The sequence below is a fragment of the Trichechus manatus genome, unplaced genomic scaffold (genome assembly GCF_000243295.1).
Source record: "Trichechus manatus latirostris isolate Lorelei unplaced genomic scaffold, TriManLat1.0 scaffold00156, whole genome shotgun sequence".
In the NCBI taxonomy this organism is placed as follows: Eukaryota; Metazoa; Chordata; class Mammalia; order Sirenia; family Trichechidae; genus Trichechus; species Trichechus manatus.
The window spans coordinates 5,978,005-6,005,855 of record NW_004444092.1 but is presented as its reverse complement, the minus strand read 5'-3'; the positions used below and the strand labels follow the sequence as shown (position 1 = coordinate 6,005,855).

General features: G+C 38.6%; 1 protein-coding gene across 2 annotated transcripts in view; it reads left to right on the top strand.

Annotated features, from left to right (window-relative positions):
- The window catches only part of COL1A2 (collagen type I alpha 2 chain), a 35,249-nt gene extending 10,484 nt beyond the window's left edge, over positions 1 to 24,765 (top strand). For both annotated transcript variants that reach the window (XM_004386146.1, XM_012558303.1), the window contains 42 exons: positions 261 to 314; positions 843 to 896; positions 2,416 to 2,460; positions 2,752 to 2,805; positions 2,907 to 2,951; positions 3,328 to 3,381; positions 3,910 to 4,008; positions 4,102 to 4,146; positions 4,257 to 4,355; positions 4,778 to 4,831; positions 4,970 to 5,077; positions 5,439 to 5,492; positions 5,593 to 5,691; positions 6,612 to 6,665; positions 7,114 to 7,212; positions 7,791 to 7,844; positions 8,341 to 8,394; positions 8,545 to 8,598; positions 8,833 to 8,886; positions 9,853 to 9,897; positions 11,267 to 11,365; positions 12,591 to 12,698; positions 13,350 to 13,403; positions 14,402 to 14,455; positions 15,151 to 15,204; positions 15,303 to 15,356; positions 15,451 to 15,558; positions 15,923 to 15,976; positions 16,832 to 16,885; positions 17,861 to 18,022; positions 18,749 to 18,856; positions 19,527 to 19,634; positions 20,016 to 20,069; positions 20,155 to 20,262; positions 20,408 to 20,461; positions 20,855 to 20,962; positions 21,444 to 21,497; positions 21,623 to 21,730; positions 22,048 to 22,306; positions 22,753 to 22,937; positions 23,640 to 23,882; positions 24,619 to 24,765. In XM_004386146.1, coding sequence (XP_004386203.1) covers positions 261 to 314; positions 843 to 896; positions 2,416 to 2,460; positions 2,752 to 2,805; positions 2,907 to 2,951; positions 3,328 to 3,381; positions 3,910 to 4,008; positions 4,102 to 4,146; positions 4,257 to 4,355; positions 4,778 to 4,831; positions 4,970 to 5,077; positions 5,439 to 5,492; positions 5,593 to 5,691; positions 6,612 to 6,665; positions 7,114 to 7,212; positions 7,791 to 7,844; positions 8,341 to 8,394; positions 8,545 to 8,598; positions 8,833 to 8,886; positions 9,853 to 9,897; positions 11,267 to 11,365; positions 12,591 to 12,698; positions 13,350 to 13,403; positions 14,402 to 14,455; positions 15,151 to 15,204; positions 15,303 to 15,356; positions 15,451 to 15,558; positions 15,923 to 15,976; positions 16,832 to 16,885; positions 17,861 to 18,022; positions 18,749 to 18,856; positions 19,527 to 19,634; positions 20,016 to 20,069; positions 20,155 to 20,262; positions 20,408 to 20,461; positions 20,855 to 20,962; positions 21,444 to 21,497; positions 21,623 to 21,730; positions 22,048 to 22,306; positions 22,753 to 22,937; positions 23,640 to 23,882; positions 24,619 to 24,765 — 3,615 coding nt within the window. The remainder of the gene's footprint in view (positions 1 to 260; positions 315 to 842; positions 897 to 2,415; positions 2,461 to 2,751; positions 2,806 to 2,906; positions 2,952 to 3,327; positions 3,382 to 3,909; positions 4,009 to 4,101; positions 4,147 to 4,256; positions 4,356 to 4,777; positions 4,832 to 4,969; positions 5,078 to 5,438; positions 5,493 to 5,592; positions 5,692 to 6,611; positions 6,666 to 7,113; positions 7,213 to 7,790; positions 7,845 to 8,340; positions 8,395 to 8,544; positions 8,599 to 8,832; positions 8,887 to 9,852; positions 9,898 to 11,266; positions 11,366 to 12,590; positions 12,699 to 13,349; positions 13,404 to 14,401; positions 14,456 to 15,150; positions 15,205 to 15,302; positions 15,357 to 15,450; positions 15,559 to 15,922; positions 15,977 to 16,831; positions 16,886 to 17,860; positions 18,023 to 18,748; positions 18,857 to 19,526; positions 19,635 to 20,015; positions 20,070 to 20,154; positions 20,263 to 20,407; positions 20,462 to 20,854; positions 20,963 to 21,443; positions 21,498 to 21,622; positions 21,731 to 22,047; positions 22,307 to 22,752; positions 22,938 to 23,639; positions 23,883 to 24,618) is intronic.
- Positions 24,766 to 27,851: the final 3,086 nt, after the last annotated feature.

Here is a 27,851-nt window from a genome sequence, read left to right as displayed (position 1 = left end):
AATGCATACAGTTTTTATCAATACAAATAATGCAATATTAATGACAGCCTGCATACTAGAAACAAATAAATTACGTTTTCTACAAAACCATAGTTTAGTTACTCACATGAGAGCATATTAGCTTGCTGTTCTGTGCTTAAAAATATACTAGATTTTTATTCCAAGCTTAAACTTTAATGAGAAGAAAAACTTTTGGAGGGAAGCAATCATTGTCTTTTCATCTATAACAAAAGTGTTATTCTTCTGTGTTTCTTTCTAAGGGTGCTCGTGGTTTCCCTGGAACCCCTGGACTGCCTGGCTTCAAGGGCATTCGGGTGAGCACTTTCTTTACCCAGATGAGAGAAAATGCTCATTATTTTTAGGGAAAAACTCAACTGTAGTTAAACTTATAGGTAATACATACTTGCTTGCAAATACCTGGAGTTTGTTAGAGTGAAGAGAGAGTGAAATAGTAAGGTCATTGGAAAGTCAAGTGGGGAGCCGTTTTCTAGTCTGTTCAGAGCAAGCAGGAAACAAGTAATCCCTGCTCAGAAACCTGTATAGAACGCATATGACTTAATTGGTATTTACAACCACCTTAAAATCATGAAAGTGTTAAGACGGAGTGGATGTGAAAGACCATCTTGTCTTATATCCTTACCTTCCCAAGGGCAGGAAGGTTAAGAACTTATCTAGGGCAACCGAGCTAGTTCACCTGGAGCTGGAACACTGGGACTCCATTACACCGAAGCAGTCACGAGATCCACCACAGAAGAGATTAATTGCAAAGCCGTAAAGTGTTTGATTTGACCCAACAATATAGTGGATTAACAGCATGTTAATAATAAGGATTTGCCTTTCAGGGACACAATGGTCTGGATGGATTGAAGGGACAGCCTGGTGCTCCAGGGGTGAAGGTAAATTAGAAGCATTGTTTTTGAAACAATTAATTGAAATGCCCCACACCCCACCACCAAAAAGTATATGTTTGCTGAGGACTACCCATATTCTAAAAGTATCTTATTTTCTCTTTTACACTGCAAATCTCTTAGTAGTGAGGACTGTGAGATTCTGTGGCAAAAGGCCAATTACTAATAATATTTGTTTAATTCAATATTTGTGAAACAATTGACATTAAAAATAATACCAATAGTTTCTTCCTCCGTTTCCTTGCCTCCTTCTGTAATTTTATTTGATCTCTGCAGCCAAAATAAAAGTAAATAAACACATAGTCAGATACTAGAACATGATGTGTTATTTTAAACTGTAAATTCCCCTTTGCCATGCATTAATTAGGTAGCTACATTCATGTCACAATACTCTTTTCAACCTCTTTCCTGTGATTTATCTGTGCACACTCAAAAAATTTTTAATTAGGTAATTAAAGTCTCAGAAGTGTGTTATCTCTTGGCTAGGCTCTTCTATGACAGCGTTTTCAACTATAAAATGTTCTCTTTCCTATTAAAGAGATAATGTGATATTAAAGTGAATACCAACGTAATTACAAATTAATGAGTAACGAATACTAGCGGGACCAAAAATGAACATGAATATGGAATATCTGTTCTAACTTTCCAGCTGCCACGCGAACGGATAAGGTCAAACTCATTCTCCCAGGAGCCTAATATAACAGTTCAGACTACTAACCACAGCATCATAAAATGTTAGAGCTGCAAAGAGCTCTGGAGACTCCCTCATTTTGCAGATGAGGAAGACTGAGGCTTAGAGAAGGCTAGTGACCCACCTGACGCCACACATCTAGTAGTTAGAAGGGCATAGTCTAGAATTCCTGACTCCTCTTCCAGTGCTCATTTCCATAGAATACTAGACACGAAGGGCCCTTCAATGGTCTCTCGAACCGTGTTTCTTCTGTATCAAAATCAGATCCCCTGGAAGGAAAGTCCCTTTACATGTGCCATAGTGTAAACTAGCCCCCCCCCCCAGTTTTTTCCCTCAAGAAAGCGCTATAGATAGTAAATATGACAGCTCTGAAAAATATTATGAAGATTCAGATTTTTATGCATGTTTTATAAAAACAAGAATGTGAATGTTCAAAATCACTTTAAAGAGGGTGAATATGGTTATATTGAATGCAATTTATCCTTTGCCATCTGATTTTATATCATTTCCAATACATAAGGCTCGTCTAAATGATATGCAACATCTGAGGGGAAGGTTGGGGAGGGAGTAGTAACAATGAAATAACCACATCCCCCTAGTGCCTAGATATTTGGTATTGTCTAAATAAAAATCCATATTTTAGCTGATTTGTTTTTTACTTATGCATTCGGCATAGTTGAGAAACAGTTTATATGTGTAAGAGATGTTACAAAATATATGAATACTTCAAATTTTAATAATAGGGTAAAAAATGACACAATGAGGAAAAAAATCAATATATATAATGAACAAAAACCTCAATCCTTTTCCATGTAGGGTGAACCTGGTGCTCCTGGTGAAAATGGAACTCCAGGTCAAGCAGTAAGTATTGATTATTTTATTGAAAAATGGAATATGTACACTCTTTGCTAGCTGGAACTTTTTAAATGTTTTTGCTAATTATCATTTCCCTTGGCATTATATTCTTTAATATTTTTCTAATAGCCTTTGCATACTGAATTGAAATCCATTACCTTTTAGTTGGAATTAGAATGAGACCTGTTTATTTCTAGTGGATTCTAGCACAGATTGGAAATTGGACAAACTAAATGATGCCTGTAACTTTTTCAAAATTAGCATTCTGGATTTTATTAAAAATTTTTCTGCTTCTAGGGAGCCCGTGGGCTTCCTGGTGAGAGAGGACGTGTCGGTGGCCCTGGTCCAGCTGTAAGTGCTTCCATTTTTATTCATTTTTATCCCTTTTAAAAATGTTCTGGTAACTGCCATTCAACTCTTCATTTAACTCTTCCTGTTTATTTTTTACATAGGGTGCCCGTGGAAGTGATGGAAGTGTGGGTCCCGTGGGTCCTGCTGTAAGTTTTGACACCGAGGAATTTGGGAGGGCTTGAGAGGGCGTGGAGTGGGAACTATCCTCTTTATTAATTTCCTACAAAATACATCATTTCAGACACTTACTAAATGTTCTATGAGGTCTTTTGAAGGATTCCGTTTATAAGTCCTATCCCCAGGGCTTCAGATTGGTGTATAAAGGAAAATCTACCCTACCTTGGGTACCCTAAGTGTCTTGCTTTTGATAAGATCCTAGTCAAAAGACTATCTGTCAGTTTCTCTTTGCCAGTATTAATAAGACTAAGCCACTCTAAGTCACTTCAATCCCCTGCTGTTGTTGTTATGTTGTTGTTAATTTATGGGGAAGAAATTTCTTACCACCTTCTGCTTTGATTTCAGGGTCCCATTGGTGCTGCTGGCCCTCCAGGCTTCCCTGGTGCTCCTGGTCCCAAGGTAAAGACACTGGTGATCATTGTCACTACCTTTAGTAGACGTTTGATTATGATGTGAAATATTGTAACTGTGTTGGTGTATAAAGAAGTAATTACATAACGGTTACCCTAACTAGTTTTTTTCTCTTCAAAGTGGAGATAGTTTTCACACCCCCAGCTTGATGCAGGCCATCTCTCTGCACTTGAGCACTGTGAGCTCATTGTAGATGGTAACATGGGAATTGATTCCATGGGCTCCCTCTGGAATGTACTACCAAACTAGTTGTGACTGGCTGACTGAGACTCAGAGTCTCTTCCTATCTCATACGTACTGCAGAAAGAGAGGTAGGGTGAAACATAGCACTGAGACCCAAGATGGCAGAACCAGACTAGGAAAATAGGAAATCAAACCTGCATCACATGGCACGAAACCAGATAAGGGAGATGATTGCAATCTTGAGGAAATTTTGTAAGATCTAGCATTCTAAAAACAGAGATAAGCTGCTTCATTATTTACCGGGTAATTCTTCAGCGTCGTTTCTTCTTTTAGGGTGAACTTGGACCTGTTGGTAACCCTGGTCCTGCTGGTCCTGCAGGCCCTCGTGGTGAAGTTGGTCTTTCAGGTGTTTCTGGCCCTGTTGGACCTCCTGTAAGTAGCTGTTAAGAAAAGAATGAAGATGGGATCAGAGAACAGAAATATTTCTATCAACTAATATCCTTCCTCCTTTTCTTTTCCTCATAGGGTAACCCTGGAGCCAATGGCCTTGCTGGTGCTAAGGGTGCTGCTGTGAGTATATGGGGTGGCTGAAATGTGCTGCTGTGGCTTTAAAGGCATTTAAATGAAAGCTGCCTTGACAGCCAGTTGCCTCATGATGGATGCTATGTTTTTCTCCACAGGGCCTTCCTGGTGTTGCCGGGGCTCCTGGTCTCCCTGGTCCCCGTGGGATTCCTGGCCCTCCTGGTTCTGCCGGTGCTACTGGTGCTAGAGGACTCGTTGTAAGTGTCATGGCTGTGGCTTTCACCATCCTGAAATACCAGCTCTGCCATCATCTCATCACCATCTAGACATCCTCTTGTAGTTTTATTATTTTTTCCTTCCTTAGCGTTTTCATTTTGTATTTCTTATATAACTGTTTGTATATGTAGGTGCGCTCCATCCCCTCACACACACATGGGCGTATCCCTCCTGCTATCGTAAAATAGTATCCAAAGGCAAATGATGCAAAGTTCTACATTATCAGTCTTGTCCTTTCAACCAAGACTATCCCCTAGTAAGTCATTTAAGTATAACCTAGGCACATTTCTTAGAGAACTTGAGTTTCTCCTTATTTGATCTATCAATATCTCCAAAAGATTTGTCTGCTAGAGAGTTTTGACAAGTGTTTGTCATTTGACCACTGTTTTGTATTGGATCCTAGGGTGAGCCTGGTCCACCTGGTTCCAAAGGAGACAGTGGTAGCAAGGGTGAACCTGTAAGTAATTCCATAACCACAATTTTATGGAGTTATTATTTTTCAATCCAGTTTCTTTAGCTGGATATGATATTAAAATTAAAATTATTTACTTTATTTACTATTTACTTCCCATCTGTGGTTTTTTTCATTAAACAGGGCTCTGCTGGCCCCCAAGGTCCTCCTGGTCCCAGTGGTGAAGAAGGAAAGAGAGGCCCCAATGGTGAAGCTGGATCTACTGGCCCTGCAGGACCTCCTGGGCTGAGAGTAGGTTCCAAATGCTCTGAACACCCAGATACAGCAAAAGCAGATGATGGAACCCCTTCATTTAGAATTGGTCAAAATTACTGAGTGCCTTTTCTAGACTAAGGAAGCATCTGTTTCCCATCTGCCTTATTAAATCAGTAACTGTCAGTTTGGTATGTTATAAAATTAGTCTGGAAACAGTGTTGACCTACTTTTACGGAATGCTCATCGACGCATTCCTTTGGTATTTGGGTGAAGTATTTTGGCTTATTTCTTAGGGGGACCAAGATTTCTTACATGCATGCCATATTTTAATAAACTCTACCTTATCTGATTCAAGGGTTTTCTCTGATTCTCATCTGTTTCATGTCCTTTCTTACAGGGTAGTCCTGGTTCTCGTGGTCTTCCTGGAGCTGATGGCAGATCTGGTGTCATGGTAAATTGTCCATCAATCATTTTCCCAAAAAGGAACTTGATACTTCTGGTGGTGGGTGTGTCATTCGCTTTACCATCCTCACTCCTCCTTTTTTTAATAGGGCCTTCCTGGTAGTCGTGGTGCAACTGGCCCTGCTGGTGTCCGAGGTCCCAGCGGAGATGCTGGTCGCCCCGGGGAGCCTGGTGTCATGGGACCCCGAGTAAGTTTCAGATTGATTCTGAACAAGTCACACTTGGCACTGTTTCCTTTTATTTTTTTTAAAGGGTTGGTTAATATTTGAAGATAATAGAAAACATCAAAAGTAAATTTGTTAGTAGACTTGCTGATGGCTACCTTTTTAATTTAACTTTATCAAAGCTCAGCAGATATATTTATGTGTTTGGCTAGTTCACAAATTTTCTGTTTATTACTAATGATTCACTGGCTATGAGATTTTCAGAAGAATAGATCTATTTTAATATATCCAAATTAGGTGGGCTCTCCTATCAGCATGAATCTGTTATCTTAATTTGTGAGCTTTATATAAAGTGTTCATGAAATGTATTAGGATATACAGTATTAGTTTATTAGACTCATAAGTGAAATCATTTTTCCAGCAATCAGAAAGTGCTATAATGTATTCAGCACCACACTAGCTATGGAGAAATGACCTTTAGATCCGTAGACACTCTAATCCATAGCAATAGAGTAATTTTTTTGTCTCTATTATTTGTTATGGATGAATATGAACTGTAATTGCACCATAAACAAGTAATGTAGACACCAAAATATAGCAATAAAAAATTGACTTGGAAAATTATTTACTAGAAGTATTAGTTTTTCTATTGTGAGGTAAATAACATGATACATTTGGCCCGTAGAGTATGTCGCTTAACGGTTTTTTGAGATATCTGTAAACAGATCTTGCACTAGCATTCAATAAAAGGAACAAAAAAAATAGAAATAAGAAATATGTTAGAGCTCTTTTCACACCTCCCAGCTAGTGGCTAATATCCCTACTGATTTATCCTAGACAACAAACAAAAAGGGAAAAGGTGCTTTTCTGAGATTTCAATTAATCTCAGAGTCGAGTATATGAATTAAAATGCCAATATGAAAGCATCCTCATTTGTCTTACAGGGTCTTCCTGGTTCCCCTGGAAATGTTGGCCCAGCTGGTAAAGAAGGTCCTGCAGTAAGTATTTCTCATTTTCCATTATATTTTCAAGGACACTTATTGCACCCTTATCAAGTCTATTTTGTGGCTTATTTATACATGAATACATTGAAAATAAATATCAGCCACATACATCATCTGGGAATGCAAAGTAATAGATTGTAATTATGTAGTCCAAATGAATGCAGGGCTGAAAGGAGAGAAGGAAAAAGAAAAGCATGGCAGAGAAAATTGAAGCTGGTGACAGGGGCATGGAAAGAGGGAAATTGCGTACTTAGGAGATTGAATTGGCTGTGTGTGTGCTGACATCCTATTTAGAAAAACCAAATGGATCCCCATTTATTAATGCTTTATACAAGAAGCCGTATGCATTCAGAAAACTGTTCTGTTTCATCACATGGCAGCACCATGAGCCTGAGGTTGTGAGGCTGTGTTGATGTTGAGTATCTTTAAACTCTGGTTTCAGGGTCTCCCTGGTATTGACGGTAGGCTTGGCCCAGCTGGCCCCACGGGAGCAAGAGGAGAGCCTGGTAACATCGGATTCCCCGGACCCAAAGGCCCCACTGTAAGAATCACCACAACTTCCTCTCCTTCAGCACTTTGTTACCTCATTTCACCAACATTCTAATCCCTGCCTCAGTCCAGTATACCTCGAGGTGGGTTTCTTTCAACACAGGAAAACTGCAGGCCACATACCACATTAAAAGTTTACCTCTAATATACTATGTTATAGGAGCCCTGGTGGCACAGTGGTTAAGAACTTGACTGCCAACCAAAAGGTCGGCAATTCGAATCCACCAGCTGCTCCTTGGAAACCCTATGGGGCAGTTCTACTCTATTCTGTAGGGTCGCTATGAGTAGGAATCGACTCAATGGCACACCACAACACACCATACCATTTTATACCTGCTGAAAATCCATGTCCTGAATACTATGCTTCTGCAGACACAGGTGTAATTGCTATATCCACCTCATTGCATTTGGGGCTGCTCGATAACGGGTCGTGCCTTAGATAACAGAACTCAAGGACTAAGAATCGCAAGAAAACAAAAAGCAAGCAAGAAATTAGTGGTTCAAACTTGTCATGGTTAATCTGACATTAAGTGTGTAAGGTTATTATTATTTTTTGCTTCTTTATTATAGGGTGATCCTGGCAAAAATGGTGAAAAAGGTCATGCTGGTCTTGCTGGCCCTCGGGTAGGTGCTAACTTTTGTGCACATCTATTCACATAGTATTCATCCAAGAAACACACATAATTTGTGGCCATCTGATATCGTTCCATCACTTTCTTTCCAAGATCGCATCCCCAAGTGTCTTTACCATCATGAAATGCCTTTTCTTTTTTTTAACCACATTTATAAGGCAGTGAGCTATAACAAGTCAGAATATATGTTAAGTCAAAAATATTTTCAGAAGTATTTGGTTTTTATTTTATTCATCCTGTGATTAAAAGAGTATGAATATGCTAGTTGCGTTCTCTGGGTTTTAGAAATTGCCCTCCATCCATTAACTTCCCTTGAGCCATGTCAAAAGTTAGTAGACAATATTTGGGCCTTGGCAGGGAACCCACAATGAGTTAAATTCATGCTGAAATGACAAGCTTGTTTCAAGGAAGTAACACATGAGGCTTTGAGGCATCTTAAACTGCCTGGCTCCCAGGTAACCATGAGCCTTTCTGTTACACATTTTTAGGGTGCTCCAGGTCCTGATGGAAACAACGGTGCTCAGGGACCTCCTGGACCACAAGTGAGTATATCTCCCACTCTTGTTCTTTTCTGCACTAAAATGTACCAAGTTCCTCAAAGTGACCATCTCCTTTTTCTAGTCCACAAGTTATATAAGTAGATGGCAATAGTGGTATATACATCACTATTTATGCTTCCCTGTCACTTTCAGGGTGTCCAAGGTGGAAAGGGTGAACAGGGTCCTGCTGGTCCTCCAGGCTTCCAGGTAAGTCAAATGTTACCTTTGGTCAGACTCTTCAGCCGCAAATCACAATTGCACTCTCCCCTTGCCATGCAGAACATGATCTCAGAACTAAAACAAGTGCAGACTTTTGTGTAATGCTTTAAATACACAAAACAGTCATCATGTTGATATTAGAGAGTTCTCCCCAAAGCTCAAATTATTAGCAAATCCTATGAATATAACCATAAAGTTGAGATTTGTACTTCTTTCATCTAGGGTCTGCCTGGCCCCGCTGGTACAGCTGGTGAAGCTGGGAAACCAGGAGAAAGGGTGAGTAAAACAAGTGATAGTAAGTTCACCTAAACTTAGTAACTTCCCCTTGTTTACTTTAAAAATAATACCCTATTGGAGTGCAATTATAACATGCAAAAGGAAATTTCGTATTTCTTATGTTAATGATAGTGTTCTGCATATGTTAGAGCTAACGGAAGGAGTGAGCCAAGCTACTTATTTCATGTTAAACGACTGTGTTGAATGGAACATATCACATTATGAAAGTAAAACCTAGCAGTGAATATTTCATTTAATGGCCTTACTTTTGTATTGTTTTTGGTAATATTAAAATATAAATTATTTCCTTCCCCACAGAGAAAAAAATGCACTAATTTTCCATCAAACTAGAGTCTGAAAAATTGCTTTTAATGTTTTTCTTGGCATTCAGACATGACACCGCTATCCCACAATCAGAGCCTGAGCTCTGAGTCATTTTCTCTGTAATTGTGATGAATGCGCCTCGATTCAGTTACATTCTGTGGCCTGGTCTCCTTTGTCAACAATGGGGCACATTAAGAGGACAGCTGGTCAGTAATAATAAAGGAGATACACTTGGGTATACAATTAGCTAGGTAATGTGCAGAATATGATAATTTCTATTAAGAAGGCAGTCTGTTATATAGCTACAAAGTATGCAATGCCTGATACTGTTCATTATTATTTATCATATTATCAAAGGACATAGTCCATTTTGTCACTTTTTTAAAATCACTAAACTAAAGAATGGGTAACTTACATTTGCTGATACCAGGTCCAGAATAGGTATATCTCTAGTATCAGAAGAATTCTCATTTTTTGTATCTTTTCATATACAACTGAAAGTTCTGTTGTTCTTGAGAGCCAGTATACTTACATAAATCATGTAGATAAAAACTATCCAGCTCTATTTCACTCTTTCAGAACCTTTTTTAATATCATAATCTTAGAGAGTTCACACTTCATTTATTCTCATGTTTTGCCTAGGGTCTCCATGGTGACTTTGGTCTCCCTGGTCCTGCTGGTTCAAGAGTAAGTGTTATCTAACTTTCCATAAACTTCTAGCTATGTGTTTTTAAGAGAAGTAGCTCTTTGTTCTTAAAGCCACTAATGATCTTGCAGTAAGTTGCTGGTACTCCTCTGTAGTCAAAACGTAATCTGTAGAGAGTGTTAGATTTTTAAATTGATAAAAGACTTTTTTGTTTAGTTGCTCATATTTCCTATTAAAAAACTGCATGGTTGTAAGAAATAGAAATGAACTTATGTGTGTATTATATTCAGTGATTTATATAGACATGGATGATATATTTAAGGAGCCCTGGTTGTGCAGTGCTTAAAGCGCTTGGCTGCTAACTGTAAGATCAGCGGGCTCTGAAGGAGAAAGATGAGGCAGTCTGCTTCCTTAAAGATTTACAGCCTTGGAACTCCTATGGGGCAGTTCCGCACTGTCCTATAGGGTCACTATGAGTCGGAAATGACTTGACAGCAATGGGTTTGGTTGTTTTTTTATGACATATTTATGACAGTGGCTCAGCCTGAGCCAAGGAAAAGTAATATCTACTAAGATCTAGAGTCAATTTTTGCAATGTGTGTTGATGTTCAAGGTCTAAAGCTGAAATCATGAGTCTGATCTTATAAAGAAAAATACATTAAATATATTTACTTTGTCTATTGTCATTAGAATACCTGGAATGATTAGTTTGCCCCTAAAGTAGTCCTTCATGTGACTAGTTTCCATATATCTAGGAAGCCCAAATAAATTTAGTGTCATTATTATAGAACTAGGTCCTTTGAAACAGTTGCAGTATAGACCAATGTGATAAGTATTCTGTGCTGTAGAATACTGTCATAGTGGTATTTAGATGCAAACATATATAGTGAGAGATCCTGTATATGTATACACACATACACATATTTATATATATATGTATATACACACCCACATATACTCTTGAATATTATGTCTGTTACATCATTATTGCATGTGATTGTGAAAAGGGGATATAGATATAAGAATACTAATCTTATCTATAACTGACATTGCTATTCAGCTAAAATAACAGTCTTTCTCTTTGAATACTATGCATAACTGACATCTATTTTTATCCATAGATCTATCACAGTAAAAGACAAAAAAAGGAAATGAATCCAAAGTTTGAATACTATAAACACAAAAATTTTGGAGTTGTAGTCACAGAAGATTAGAGCTGAATGAGACTTCAGAGATTATCTCATCCTAGCCTTTCATTTTATAAGTGGTGAAATCGGAAAAAAAATTGTAATTTGGTAACGGGTAGCAGAACTAGACTCAAAAGCTTATTAAGTGTGAACTCTGGTGTGTAAGACAGTATCCCTGAAAGTGGTGAATGTTGTAACATTCCTTCCAATCCTTTTATTTCAGGGGGAGCGTGGTCCCCCAGGTCCGAGTGGTGCTACTGGTCCTGCTGGTCCTACTGGAAGCCGTGGTCCTTCTGGACCCCCAGGACCTGATGGAAACAAGGTAAAACTTTGTGATATATTGCTGGTTTGGCCCATTCAACCCTAGAATAAGTATATTCTTTACAGTAGAAGAATTGTTTTTCAGATTTGTATTTATTTCCAATTCTATGATAATTTCCATTTCAGTAAATGACAAGCTGATTCCAGCGGACTTGAACTATTCCAAAGGAAAACTGGGGGGAGGGAGGAGAGAGGGTTATTTATGTTCTACAAACATAAATGAATTAGTATTTTTTTTCCATCTTTCTTATCACACTTTTTACTTTTGTTATAATCTAAAAAATCATATACATTTGGACATTATTTTAGAACACAAAATTTACCTTCCCAACATCCCACACCATAAAGTTTCATAAAGGAGTCTTATAAATTTAAATGTTAAGTTTACAATTTTATATAACTTTAACAATAAGAGAATTTATGATGATAAAAACTAACTGTACAGCACATTCACCCCGGAAACATAAGCCTGAAAACATGTGTTCCAAAATAGAATCTGTGGCTCATATTTTTAAAAAATGGAATTTTACATTTCTGACAAAGAGATTACCACAACAAACAAACTCATATTACTTCTGATTCTTACCTCCAGGGGGTGGGGGAATGTAAAAATTAGCTGCAAAAAGCTATTTTCATATGTAGAGGGATATTACTGGGAAAAAAAATTAAAAGAGGGAGAGAGGCAATAAGAAGGGAAATATGATTCTGTGAGGCAGCCGAAGTACTTTCAAAGGAATTTAGCTCAGAAGCTAGTCAACAGGTTTTGAGTACTTGAAATTATATGGTTTCATATAAAAATGGAAGCTATAGTCGCTTAAGAGATTAAACTGCACACATGTCCCGAACTGATGGGGCCTCTTTCCATGTTTCCTGTCTGAGCTAAGAGACTTATCCTTGAAAAAAGTTTATGGGCAAACATTTTTCATCGTCTGCCTCCCATTGTCCTATCCTCTCCTCTTCCATGCTTGTCTTACTTAAGAAGATTGGGAGCAAGTTATAGGGGAATCATAGCCGCTCACTCCACTACCTCTTCTCTTGACTCACTGTGTCATTAATAGCATCTCCCTCTGTTATCTTCTCCCTCAATTCAGAGTGCTCCTTTGTGTCTCTAGGCAGGCAAGAATACGGCCTATTAAATGTTTAAATTGGAATTCTTTGGAGTGTTTGATTCTTAATTTTCTTCTTTCGCCACTGAAATAATTGATTTCACGTGTGTTTGATTCAAGGGTGAACCTGGTGTAGTCGGTGCTCCAGGCACTGCTGGTCCATCTGGTCCTAGTGGACTCCCAGGAGAGAGGGGTGCTTCTGGCATACCTGGAGGCAAGGGAGAAAAGGTACCCTGTCAGTGTTGGACTCTAATACATAGTGTTGATGAACCCTGCAAAGAAGGCTGCACAAGGATGCCCGGTTTTTTACAATTCTTGGCAGGTGGCATGGCAGCATTTTGATATTTATCTCTATATATTTCCCTCTGCCACCTAGCACCTATGCATTTCTAAACTCACTAATCTGGCAAAATTCCTTGCTATCATGGAATTTCACGCAAACAGATGGTGTTGAGTAATACATGAGGCTCATTTTAATGCCACTAACAATAATGCCTCTTCCTGCCCTAATTAATGGGAAGAAACTATATTGAACAGCTGTCAACCGTGCTGCTGCATTAGTTATGCCATAAGAGTGATCAGGCACTGCAGCCCATTGTGATGTTGCCTTATAATTCTGTCCACATGAATTTGTACCTTACTTGATTATGCTTCAGAAGAGTGAATGGAAATTTTAAAGAAATGTTTAGTAATAATCTGGAAATGGCCTTGAATTATTTTTTTCCTTGTTCAACATCCTATAAAATGGTAGGGAATGGCGACGTTACTAAAGATCTTAAATGACTGAAGGTATTATAGCATCTTCTATAAAAACACTTTAGATTCTTACTCAGAAATTTGGTTGGAAAACAAAAAGTTGTTCTTGCTTTATTCTTTCAGGGAGAAACTGGTGTCAGAGGTGAAGCTGGTAACACTGGTAGAGATGGTGCTCGTGTGAGTACAATTTTGTTTGTTTTTTTGTTTGTTGGTACTTAGATTATCTTTTCTACATTTCACTTAATTTGATTTGAGAAGTTCTTCTAAATAGAACTGACAAAAGAAAGGTTCAGGCACAGTAAAAGAATACCCCATTCCTTTCTGGGTCTATGACTCATAATATTTTAAATGTTTCAAAACAAAAACTCAACAGAAGTGATTCCTTTGAAAATCAGTACCTAAGTTTTCTTTATTCCCTAGCATTAACTATACCAGTTACAAACTGCAGGCCAAAAGCTCTAGGTTTAGTAACGCTTTAAACAGTGTTTCTAAGTTCAAATAGTGTTTAAAAAATATATACCTCTTATACATTTTAAGAAGCCATAACCTCTAATAAGGGTCCTACTTATTCAAATGTATGCCCTGAGAATTTATCACTCAAAGAGCAGCCCCAAAGATTAGCTGCAAAGAGAAGCCCCACATATTAGCTCTTAACACCATGGTAGATGCCAAAAGTAATCCCATAACTATAATAATCCCACTTACAGTGTTGGTGTCAGGGCTCTTCCAAGCCATAGGCTTCCTTGGTTCTTTCTTCCCACCTCTCCCCAGAGCTGCCCCAATCCAGACAACTCCTGATAACTCACTGTGGCATATTCCTAATAGTCCTTCCTCTGAATCTCACAATCCTAACAGTCCCAAACACGGCTACTCTTTGCTGCTCTCCAAGGAATCTTACAAGAGCAAAGAGTTCAGATCACCCAAATTCCTAATCTGCCCTTGACTTACACATTTCCATAAGCTTTTTATTGGGGTACCCTCCTCCTGAGGATGGCTTCTAATAGTCTTGATAATTAGAGCTAAAATCTTTCTAGGCTTTCTTGATATCTAACCAGGGTGTGCAGAAAAATTGTTCAGCCACTGTATAAGCTCAGGGAGAGGAAGGAGCAGGTTTACTTTTTGATGGTAGTATTGGGGGGTGTAATTAGTAAGACATGTTTCCTTTTTGGTTCTAGGGTCCTCCTGGTGCTGTAGGTGCTCCGGGTCCTGCAGGAGCCACTGGTGACCGGGTAAGCATTCATTTTCACCAAGTTGCAACTCTCTGAGCCAACAGCCATATCTAAAATTTCCTGCCTTCCCTAGTTCCAAAGAGCCCCAGCAATTCATTTTTATGGCTTAGTATAAAGCCCACTTATTTAAAAACCTAGCTGTTGTGATGGGGCCACAGGAAACAAATGCTGCATGTTTAAAGTTCTCTTTCCCTTCCTATAGATATGCCAGTTATCTGATCTATACTTTAATCCCTATCATTTGTTTTAAAGTCTTCTCCTGTTGACCATTAACAATATCCTAATGCACTGAGCTTTCTCAAAGCCTTCAATTGTAAAAAATCAATAAAATACATAGTGTGCCCATTTCACATCGAACAGTCCACTTAAAATAGACCTTATTTATTGTATTGAAAAGATTGCGGCAAATAGATCAGCCCTGTGTCCATCTAAAAATTAAAATGTCTTCCTCCTGGTATCGTGGGCACTGATTTATAGTGTTTTTGCAAGTGTATGAGCAATACCACTTCAACCCCCAAAATGAATACAAGATTAAGGAGAGTAACAATCCACTTCATTTTACTCTGTGAGATGTACATTAGTCTTCTTTTCTGAGGCAACTGCAAACTCTGACAGTGGCTCACCGTCTTCCACCATTCTCTCTCACTCCTACCTCTCCGAACACATTAACAAACTCTTCTTTGGTCCCTTTATAGGGTGAAAGTGGTTCTGCTGGTCCTGCTGGTCCTGCTGGCCCTCGTGGTATCCCTGTAAGTAGAAACTTGGGTAATTTTTGATGCTCATGCTTCACTACTTTTAGACATGGATAAGCATTACTGAGACATTTTTAAATTGCCTCCCTACCTAGGGTGAACGTGGTGAGGTTGGTCCCGCTGGTCCCAACGGATTTGCTGGTCCTGCTGTGAGTATCATGTAATGAAAGTTAATCTGAAAACATCTTCATTTGGGGAGTAGGGTGAATCAGAATACAAGAGCTATAACTTTCTTTCCAACAGGGTGCTGCTGGGCAACCTGGTGCTAAAGGAGAGAGAGGAACCAAGGGTCCTAAGGGCGAAAATGGTCCTGTTGGCCCCACTGGCCCTGTTGGAGCTGTTGGTCCAGCTGTAAGTTGAATTCACTGGTGGTCAACACAGCCTACAGTTAGTTACTCATAAAATCTTAAAATTCAACATATGTCAGTCAAGTGTCTACTGTATGCCAGAGAATATACTAGATAAAAGATGACAAAAAATAACAATTAAATCTTGCAATTCATATAACTTTCATAAATACTGTCTTGTTTTAATTCTTCAGTAGCCCCGTAAGGAAATTGACATTTATTTTATATGGCACATACAATCATTTTTAACTTCTGGATGTGCTTATTTACTTCTAAGAGATAGGGGAACGATCCCTTTGAAGAACAATGTAGCATTTATAAGAATTTGTTGTTTTGTGATTTGACCCTGTCATTTTGTTTCCATTTAGGGTCCAAATGGTCCCCCTGGTCCTGCTGGAAGTCGTGGTGATGGTGGCCCCCCTGTGAGTATTTAGAATGGACCCTGAGCACTTTCCTTTCTCCAAAATCCACCAGGGAGAACTTGAAAGTTTTAAAATTTTTGGTAAATCTGGACTATGATAAGGAGACTCTTGATATTCAAGTTCATTGTCTCCAGAGCAATTCCAGTATTGAAGATAAGGTCAGGTACATGTTAATTTAATCCCAGCTGGGATTGAATGCAGTGTTATGTTGCTACTACCTCATTTGAGGTAATAACCAAGATTGCCCCACGTTGTCAAATTGTGAAATAAATAAAATACCTCTTTGGGGCTCTTTTTGCTTTTGTTGGTGCCCCCCTTCTTCTGTCTGACCAAGTCCTTCCCTTTGGTTTCCAGTGCTCTCACACTGACTCCCTAGAGGCCCAGAGCTCCCCTGGATTCATCTCTGAGTTCCTCTCTCACTAGACAGCGCTTCATGCTCTAGGTCTTTTGTATGCCTTCCTCTGTAAACAATATAACCTATTCAGTATCCATTCCCTTAGCACTGAGCCAAGTAGTTAAGATAGTTATTAATGTATATTCATTAATGTGTGATAATGGTAGTACGTCATCTTCTTGCCCTTACAACCATCAGATAATGTATTAGCTTTCAAAAAGGACCATCAAAACCATAAGGCAAAATATGGGCATTGCAACAGTGGCTTGCTAGTAGGGAAGATGTAAAAAGAGTCTTCAGGTCCTAGTTAAATAACACCTTATAGGAAGCTGCCAACATTATATACTCTTTAGTCCATCCCTGGTCACATGTATGGAGGATTTCCCAAAGGAGAAATTCCCATCTTACTTAAACCCTGGAGTTGGTGTTGACTGTGCAATTGTAATGTGCTTGGTTCTCAGGGTGCTACTGGTTTCCCTGGTGCTGCTGGACGGACCGGTCCTCCTGGACCTTCTGTAAGTAAATCACTTCAAACCTATGTCTCCATTTACTCTAGCCAAAAGACCTGGCATCTGGTATAAAACTGGTAAGAAACTGTCTATGAAAACGTTTTACCAATATTTGCTATTGCTTTCCTGGCCTGATATCAGTTTTTCTGAATCATTAAGACAAAACCATCACAAATTTTGTTTTATAATATAATTTATATTTATTTATATATTTATATAAATTATATTTATAATATATAATAAGGTCTCTTTGTTAAAAGTAAAAAATCTGGAATAGTTTTAGTCATGTATCAGATATTTCTATATCTAATTACCCTTTATGGCCAACATTCTGCTTCTATTGTTAAGGTGTAATTGTTCCTGAACTTAAAAGTGGTTTGGCCTCTAATTTAATTCTGATTCAGACTCTCCTGTCAAGACTCGAGAGAATTTAATTAATTACCAAGGATTAAGTCTTCCAGTTAAGGTTTCAGGGAAAGAAAATAGCAAAGATCTTGATTTCTTGGAATCCTTTTACAAGTTCATACTAGAAAAATCTTCATTCCCTGTAGGCATTTAATTAAACTTAGTTGAGAGCATATGTGAGTCCTCACTTATGAACAAAATGCCAGTACTGACTTTCTTCAAAAAGGAATTGGGGCAGAGTCCTCTGAAACCCAAAGCTACATTCATTTACAACTAACTCTTATAACTCTGTAGTTCTGATTGCAGGATACCAGAGTGCCAATGACAGGACACTGCTTTTCCTCACAGAAATTTGGCATAGCCTCTGCTTCAATCATTTGCTTCTTACAGCTTCAGGAGAAGGGAGATAGGTCTACAGGAAAGAATGTTAAAAAGTCTAAACACTTCCCCCACATGGCCAGAACATTATTTTGTTACATCACACTATTTGCATGTTAATACCTAGAGCCTCTGCTGCTCTCTTCCAGCACCATGATGATTAACAGAAGGTAAATGATCTTATACATTTGCTCACAGGGTATTACTGGCCCTCCTGGTCCCCCTGGTCCTGCTGGTAAAGAAGGTCTTCGTGGTCCTCGTGGTGACCAAGGTCCAGTTGGCCGAACTGGAGAAACAGGTGCATCTGGCCCCCTTGGCTTTACTGGTGAGAAAGGTCCTCCTGGAGAGCCTGGTGCTGCTGTAAGTGATTTCAAACTCCTCTTTATTAATACTTTATATTGAAGTACAGTAAAGCCTTCACCCAAATCTTCAGGTAGCATATATTTGTTGAGCTCTCAAGTAGAGCTCAGCTGAGCCAGGAAATCTAAATACAGCAGATACTGAGGTGTCATAGCTTCAGCAGATGATCAGAAGGCATTAGACAAGGATGACAATAAATGAGGGGATTCACTTTTTATCAAAATGTACCTTTAAGCTGTTGACAGCACCTTACTTGTACTAAAATTAGAATCCCATTGCCATCAGAATCTCACTGTTGTGGCCATTCTACTGTAATCCATTAGTATGAGTAAGTTGGCAATTCCTCTAACATGCATGACGCACTATTGCTGCTACTCTGAAACTTAACTTTATTAGACCTGGTTCGGTTAAAGGTCAAAGTCAAAATAGATAGTATAAAAACTCTACTCCACCACCCCAGATGACTTCCTTAACCTCAACCACATATTTTTTAAATGATGTACCATTCATCTTAAGGCAGAACCAGGTAAAAAAAAAAAATACATGCCAATACGTAAGCTCGTTGTCATCACTAGAGAAAAGATATCCAAGGATATGTCCTTCTAATATGAGGCCACTAGCCATTTCCTATACTGAGGACAGCTCAGTCTCACAATCCTAAAGTCAGTCTTGTGTTGTCACCTAGAGTCTTACCAAATAATATTCAATATTTTTCCTCTTTTTCAGGGACCTCCTGGTACCCCAGGTCCTCAAGGTCTTCTTGGTCCTCCTGGTATTCTGGGTCTCCCAGGCACTAGAGGTGAACGTGGTCTACCAGGTGTTGCTGGAGCTGTGGTGAGTGTCTAACACCATTCTGAGTCTCATTAACATAATAAAAGATTTTAAAAGCTGCCACTTCAAATGTGACAGATTGATCACTGAATAACTCCACTTAAGATTTTTTATTCATCACAATTTTCTTTATACAGATCACATGTCACTTATCTAAGAAGCTTTAATACTACCTTACTTAGACACACTCTGTAAAGACACAGCTTAACATTATGCAGAATGATTTTGTTCTTTTTACATGCTTAAGAACGATCTAAGCTCTAATTGCATTTACTCCTCTGCAATATGAAATGCTAGCATCATTTATCCTGTAGGAAGAATGAAACTCTGGAAGTTCTGAATCATTCCATTAAATTTCATACATGACAGCAACTAGGAACTATCTCATCTCCATAAACTCTATCAACTTTATGAATTCATTTCACTTGAGATACTGAGCAAAACTAGGCTCAGCTTGTACAGAGCAATATTCCATAACTACATAAAGCTGACCATCTAAGAGTATGGCAGGGGAGCAGGATCATTAATGATACTTCTTTTGATTTTGTGGCCCACTTACCTTCAATTTACCTTCTCACTTCAAATTGGAATCTCCTGGCTGGGATTGTTTTTGGAGGATGAGGTTAGCACTCAATCCAATAAGAGAAATGTTTTATCTTCTCTGCCTCTTTAGGGTGAACCTGGTCCTCTCGGCATCGCAGGCCCTGCCGGTGCCCGTGGTCCCCCTGGTGCTGTGGGTAGCCCTGGTGTTAATGGGGCTCCTGGTGAAGCTGGTCGTGATGTAAGTCCAACACTTGGTCTGTAAAACCAAATAGAGCAGTATTTCATATATTTGTAACTTTATGTCCTGAGGTTCTCTGATTCCAGTGACCCGTTTTCTCCATAATATCTGCATGTACTGACCACTCCTAGTATTGAAAATATGAAAAATTACTTGGGCTGGGGAGTGAGCCTTTGACTAGCATGCTTCAAAATTGGGCCAAAATATTAAAAACACCTCTTCAAAAAACCTAGATTAGCAGTTTTTTGTTCCTACTTTTTAAGTCTGAAAGGAGGTTCACTATTGAGCGCTGGAAGTGATGAAGGGAAAGTAGCCAAAACATAGGGGCTGGTGGACAGCAGGACCTCTCTAAGTACCTTAATGTGCATGGTGTCTTCACAGGGCAACCCGGGGAGTGATGGTCCCCCAGGCCGTGATGGCATCCCTGGACACAAGGTCAGTACACCTCTTTGTCTCTCTAACTTAAAAGTGATTAAAATACAGGCTAGGTCAAGGCTAAGCTTCATTCTGTCTTTGGTAGGGAGATCGTGGTTACCCTGGCAATGCTGGCCCTGTTGGCACTGCGGGTGCACCTGGCCCTCACGGCTCCGTGGGTCCCGCTGGCAAACAAGGAAGCCGTGGTGAACCTGTAAGTTTGTAAATCCCAGCCCCTTAGTGTTGTTATCTTCATGGGCGTCACTTACTGCACCTCCCCACACTTGGGGACTTGTAGGGGCACAGGGGCGTATCTTGGGCTTGACTAATGATTTGTGCTTTTCTTTTCCTATTCACAGGGTCCTGCTGGTTCTGTTGGTCCCGTTGGTGCTGTTGGTCCAAGAGGTCCTAATGTATGTACATGGTGAAGATTTGTTTACAAAATAATCTTTAGAGGAGTAATTCAGACTGTCTCCTAATAAAATAAATAATATATAGGCTAGAATTTATCCTTTTAAATTTGAGTCCATGTTGAGAATTGCTACAAAAAGCTTGATATATTTTGTCTTTTCTGTTTATTTGTATTAAATAATCACAAACACCTAGCCACTTTACAGACAGCTCAACTAAAGCAGATTAAGGGAAGAGTCTTCAAGATGGGAGTAGCTTTTATTTCTTTGGCTTTTATTTCTTTGCATGTCTTGAGTTACATTTGTAAACTGATTAAATAGCATCTATGAAGAAGTGAGTGTCTTTAAAAACAAAAAAAAAACAAATGTCTTATTGGTCCTTCTCTTTCTTTATAGGGCCCCCAAGGTCTTCGAGGTGATAAGGGAGAGCCTGGTGAAAAGGGGCCCAGAGGTCTTCCTGGCCTTAAGGGACACAATGGATTGCAGGGTCTTCCTGGTCTTGCTGTAAGTAAAATGTGACCATCCAGCATGTATACCAGTCTTAACGGCTGCCAACTCAGAATTATCTTCCCCAAACTTCCATTGCTGTTGTTCTAAAACATCCTACATCATATCCATTTTCCATTCCCTGGCTAATTTCATCTCTCGGAAATAAAACTATTTCATCCCATCACAAAAAGGTGAGGGTTAAGGGAAATGGAACTATACATATATTAAAATCTCCTGGCAACAATGTCCTTCAACCCCATTTTAAATAAATATAATTAGGAGAATGAGTAATATTGCACTGCTGAAATAGCTTGTAGAAAAAAAATAATTGAATATAATAGATATAATGAGAGAAAAGAGCCCTACTTTACATTTTCAATTTTCTCAATACAGAGTCCATTGAAACTAAAGTTTTGCCATTAAATTTGAAAAAAAAAAAAAATCTTTGTATTGACATGTGTTCTGAAAATGTGATTTTCCTGTTCTCTGTTTAAAGGGTCAACATGGTGATCAAGGTTCTCCTGGCACTGTGGGTCCTGCTGGTCCTAGGGTATGTCAGCCTAAGAGATGGTTTATTTCTGAAATAGAGGTTAAGGCGGGCGGTGAGCCCCAGGCCTCTGCTCCCTTGCAGATGTTTTTGCTGGCTCACACAGACTTGGTGTCATTCTTTTTTAGGGCCCTGCTGGTCCCTCTGGCCCTGTTGGCAAAGACGGTCGCCCTGGGCATTCTGGTCCGGTTGGACCTGCTGGCGTCCGTGGCTCTCAGGGTAGCCAAGGTCCTGCTGTAAGTACGATTCTGGGAAATAATAAAGGGCATCACTCACCTGAGAAATAGTTTCTTCAGACTAAAGCTGGACAATTGTGAAAGTGCATTAAACAGTATAACTTCAGTATGTTTTCTAAAATATTTAAAAATTGTCTATATGCAGTGGGCCTTTTAAGCCTACACCTGCAAGTGTAGTTACTCATTTACATGAACTTGATTCTTTTTTACTTATTAGAGCATGCTTTTGTATGAAGCTCAGTTGAAAGTCTGCTGTCAATGATGTCTCTCACTGTAAGAAATAAAAAGCCTCCCCTTTCTCACTTTTATCACTGCAGGGTCCTCCTGGTCCCCCTGGTCCTCCTGGACCTCCTGGCGCAAGCGGTGGTGGTTATGACTTTGGTTATGAAGGAGACTTCTACAGGGCTGACCAGCCTCGCTCACCGCCTTCTCTCAGACCCAAGGATTATGAAGTTGATGCCACTCTGAAATCCCTCAACAACCAGATTGAGACCCTTCTTACTCCTGAAGGCTCTAAGAAGAACCCAGCTCGCACTTGCCGTGACTTGAGACTCAGCCACCCAGAGTGGAGCAGCGGTAGGTCGGGATGTACAAACCAGACTGACTCTCCTCACAAGCTGAGCTTTTCAAAATCAGTTCCCACTGACAGAGCCTTATCAGCATTTTAATTTTAGAATTAAAATGTATTTGGGTAGAAATTTCATTTTGCGAAGTCATACATAATTAATGAAGCACCATTGTCTTCTCCCAACCAGCCCCCATTCTCAAGCTTCTCTTAATATATAGTTTTGGCCTTTCTATAGTAATCTGCACCCTGATTTGACTTTTCTGGGAAGAGAGGAGAGGAGGAAACTGTTGAATCTTGAAAATAGCAACCCTTTTCCTATTAAATGTGGAGTAGACAGTGTAACAATACAATTAAAAATGTTAACTTATTGGAGTCAGTCTTTGGGTAATAATTAGTAGCACATATCCTCTGCTCAGTGAGAGTTTTTATTATATGGGTCTTGTTTTCTTAAAAGGCTACTACTGGATTGACCCCAACCAAGGATGCACTATGGATGCTATCAAAGTGTACTGTGATTTCTCTACCGGTGAAACCTGCATCCGGGCCCAACCTGAGAACTTCCCAGCCAAGAACTGGTACAGGAGCTCCAAGGCCAAGAAGCACATCTGGTTAGGAGAAACTATTAATGGTGGTACCCAGGTGAGAAGTCCTACGAACATTTCTTCTTCTACTAAATATTTTGTTAGGATTGTTTACCTTTTAATTAGCTACATTTTAATTGTTTACCAATATGGGCTCGTTAAATAAAATTCTTCTCCTTTCTCGGGTTCCAATTCTGCCCTGGATTGCACATGAAAAGATGGATTGATTGGATACATCCATGTAATTCAAAATTTTTATTCAAATTTGACTTAATTGATCATCATTGGAGAAACTGACTAACGTCGTTTGGCATGAAGGAGCACTGGCCAGCCAATGGCCCCACACACATGCATATGCATTTTCTGAACATAAGCAGCTTTTCTAAATTTTTAATCAATCTTTTTCACCAGCTTTATTGAATTATAGAAAAACAAAGATGTCAGAATCTATCTCCTTGCTCTTTTATTCTAAAGAAGAAACATAAAGACTTAACTGAAGCAGGTTCCTTTTCTAGATGGCCTTGACTCAGCCTGGTAATTTCATGTCCATTCTAGGCAACTGATGCTTCAAAGACAAGTGAATTGTGTTTCCTTAAAAGAGATCATTTTCCTAACATTCAGATCTTAGTCTATTATTCTTTCCTATATCAGACTATAAGTGTAGCACTGAGGTGCTTTTTATTATTTTTAATTTGACTCTTAGTATCTGATTAATGCCCAGTCCTTCTCTCAGCTGGAATTCCCATCTTGTTCTCTGTAGATTGAATATAATGAAGAAGGAGTGACCTCCAAAGACATGGCTACCCAACTTGCCTTCATGCGCTTGCTGGCCAACCATGCCTCTCAAAATATCACCTACCACTGCAAGAACAGCATTGCATACATGGATGAGGAGACTGGCAACCTTAAAAAAGCCATCATTCTGCAAGGCTCCAATGATGTTGAACTTGTTGCTGAGGGCAACAGCAGGTTCACTTACACTGTTCTTGTAGATGGCTGCTCCGTAAGTATTAGTAAAATATGGGAAAAGCATTTATTTTGGAAAGTGGCTAGGGGGTAGTAGTTCCAGCTTGACTGTTAAGTGAACAAATGAATGGGAGACCTAACTTATTCAAACTTTTTTTCATAAATGTATTTATTCAAATTTTGGCAGTAAATCCAAAGTATTCTTGTCAGACCTTGCCTTCTAAAATACTTTTATATATAGATCATGTCTGTGCATTAGTTTTTTTTTTTCTTTAACATGAGCTCGTAAATAATAATACATACTCGTAACTTAAAATTACTTGAGGCTAAAAGGGTCCAAGCTAAAATTTATAGTAATATGTGTTTTCCTTCACTTGTCATTATAGCTTACATTTAATTGTTTCTTTATGCTTCTCCATAATATGACTTAAATTGAAAAAAAATTAAAATTTACTAATAGCAATACTACATATCCACCCAACTCTCTCTCATGCGCACACATGCACACACAAATCCTGAAAAGGATATTCTAGATATAAACCACTTGGCATGTGTGTTGAAACATTTAAAACACTATTAGACTGGTTGGAAAGCCCTCCCTCTAAAGATACCCTTGATGCAGCTGTTTCAAAGATGAACACACATCTGGAACACACATTTTCAGAATGACACTGACAGGCCAAAAAGTGGTGCTTTTAAAATTTAAGCCTCAGCTGTTACTAGCTTTAGAAATGGTGTTGCTTTATGTATTGCTTTTCTTCTCTTTTAAACAGAGAAAGACAAACGAATGGGGAAAGACAATCATCGAATACAAAACAAATAAGCCATCTCGCCTGCCCATCCTTGATATTGCACCTTTGGACATTGGTGGCGCTGACCAAGAATTCGGTTTGGACATTGGCCCAGTCTGTTTCAAATAAATGAACTCAAACTAAATTAACAAAAAAAGAAATCTGAAAAAACTTTCTCTCTTTGCCATTTCTTCTTTTTTTTTTTAACTGAAAAAGCTGATCCTTCCATTTCTCCTGCACATCTACTTGCTTACATTGTGGGCAAAAAGAGAAGAAGGATTGATAAGAGCATTGTGCAATACAATTTAATAAACTCCCTCCCCTTCTCCCTGTCCCCAAAAGATTTGAAAATTTTTCAACACTCTTGCACCTGTTGTGGAAAATGTCAACCTTTGTAAGAAAACCAAAATGAAAATTTACAAAATCAAATAAAAACCATGAACATTTGCACCACTTGTGGCTGTTGAATATCTTCCACAGAGGGAAGTTTAAAACCCAAACTTCCAAAGGTTTAAACTACCTCAAAACATTTTCCTGTGAGTGTGATCCACATCATTAGGTGCTGACCTAGACAGAGATAAACTGAGGTACTTGTTTTGTTTTGTTTATAATACAAAGGTGCTAATTAATAGTATTTCAGATACTTGAAGAATGTTGATGGTGCTAGAAGAAATTGAGAAGAAATACTTCTCTGTATTGAGTTGTATTGCAGTTGTGTTTTTTCCCCCGTTTGATTTAGCATCAGTATTTTCCATCTTATCCCCAAGTAAAAGTATGTGGATGATTTGCCCAACATTGTCTTCTTCTTTAAATTCAGCATTTGTTCTTTGCCAGTCTCATTTCCAACCTCTTTCGTGGTTCCAAAGAAGCCTTGTTTCTTAAACAAGCAGAAAAAAAAAAATTGTACCTATTTTGTATATGTGAGATGTTTAAATAAATTGTGGAAAAAAGTGAAATAAAGCATGTCTGGTTTTCCAAAAGAAAATATTGAGTAAAATTCCTTGTTTAAATGCTCTATGCATATAGATGTGCATTATAGCAGCTCTACCAGCCTTTAGTCCCAGTGCTTCTTCTTAGATAGTAGCCATGTAAAAAGGGTAGTTTGGTAGAGTAGAAAGAGCAGTGAGAACAAGGACCCAGGAGATCTGAGCTCCAATTCTGACCCAGCTCCTTTCAGCTGAGTGACCTTGACCACTTCCCCTTTCTGAACCTCAGTTTCCATATCTATAAGATAGGGACAATTCCTTCTCTATACTGTTAAATATTTGTCCTACTGAAATATGTATAATACTTAATGCAACATTTTGGTTTGTTATCCATTAAGCACTTTGAAACAGTTGATGAAAGTTGGTCTATGCACAATTAATACTATTAACTAAAACAGTTTCAAATATTCAGTGAAAATGCCATACAGTTGAATCTGATGCAGCTGAGTATACTGCCTGTTAAGAGGTAATGTGCGTGCTGTCAATCAGAGTAGACAGTTGTGGATAATAGTACCATGAACACCCACCTGCCAAATCAAGTTCATTTTCCTCCCCTGCAACTTTCAATGACATCTTTAATACACTTAAACATAGCAATGTGTCAAGTTAAATGTTAAGATTCATTTAGCATTTATTTCCTGTTGTAGAACATAATTGTGATTGTAATGTTTATCTCCCATTATAAGTCATCGCAAGATTCAATTAGTTTTAAAAGCAAAAAAATGAACTTGATGAAAATCTAACATTAACCCTAAAAAATTACCAAGGTCTACTAACCAAGTAGCAGCCACAAATTATGGTCCTTTTACCACCTGAATGAGAACACTGGGGTTCTTAAAGATTCCCAGTTCTCATCCAAAGGACTTGGAGTTAGTAAGAATCAGTATTTTTTTTTTTAAGCACCCTGGAATATTCTAATGTGCACCAATTGGGAGACCACTGGATAGGGCAAGTTCCAAAGGCCTTTGTAGCTCTAACATTCTGTGTCTGACAAGAAAAAAACAATATCCCTGACCAAACAGTATAAAGAAACTAAACTTCAGGGACCGTACCACTAATACTGTGCTCCCAATAATTAGTAACTGAGATGGCCAGGGTTAATTTCATGATAAGCAGTTTGAAATCTCTGGGTTAAATATAAACTATGCTCTCAGGCTCGCAGTACAAGACTCGACAGTCAGTTGGTATAAAGAAGGGAAAAACAGAAGAAGAAGGAAGAAAACCACCATTTACTGAGTACCAACTACGGGCCAAGCACCATGCCAGATAATAATAATGCCCTTTGTCAAACTGAATGCAAGTTGACAGATTTCCTAAGCTAATAGTCACTTAATAGTCACTTAATCAATGCTGTGTGATAACAGCGACATAGTTAAATAAATAATGGTATATCAAATAGATAACAATGAGGAAATAAGTTACAGCACATCTGATAGACAAAAATGAGGAAACAAATTATGGTACTGCTAATAGATAACAACAGAAAACTAGTGAAATGAATTTTGAAATTCCAATAACGTTTATGAGGATAATTAAACAAAAGGAAAAAATGCTTAGAATGGAATATTACAGTGTATTTAAAATAAACTATCCAATCACACTATCATTAGAACTGTATTAAACATGCATATAAAAAACACTAGGGAAATTATTTGTATTAAAAATGCCAAGAATAGTTACATTCGTATATTAGTATAGTAATGGTATAGTATACTGTAGTAATTAGTATAGTAATGTAGGAATGATTTTTATGCTTAAATTTCCCAAATTTGTAGTGATATAGCTCTATTTTATAATTTGCAACAAATTTACTTTTAAAATAGGAAAAGAAATAAGCAGTCAACAAGTGGAAATAATCCTGGTTGAGGAGTGGTCATCTGCAGGGAAAGGACGGTCAACCTCCCACTCACCCATTTCTTGAGAGAGAAGGACAAGCCCAGGTAAAGGGTCATCACCCGCATGTGCCAGCCACTCTGTTGGACACTGGGGAGGGGCGTACAAAGCTGTACTAGGCAGCATAATCCTCAGGGATCTCACATTTCATTTGCAGAGACAGAATAAAATAATGTGTGAACAGAATTTTAAACGAAGGGTTCTCTGAGGATAGCAAGGACAACATTAATTAATTAGAGCGAATCTCAAAAAAATTAACCTTAGTCTCATGCAGCAACAGTGGTATTTGGGTTGAGCTGACCATCTCTTGCTGGAAATCTCACTTCTCCTACAAAC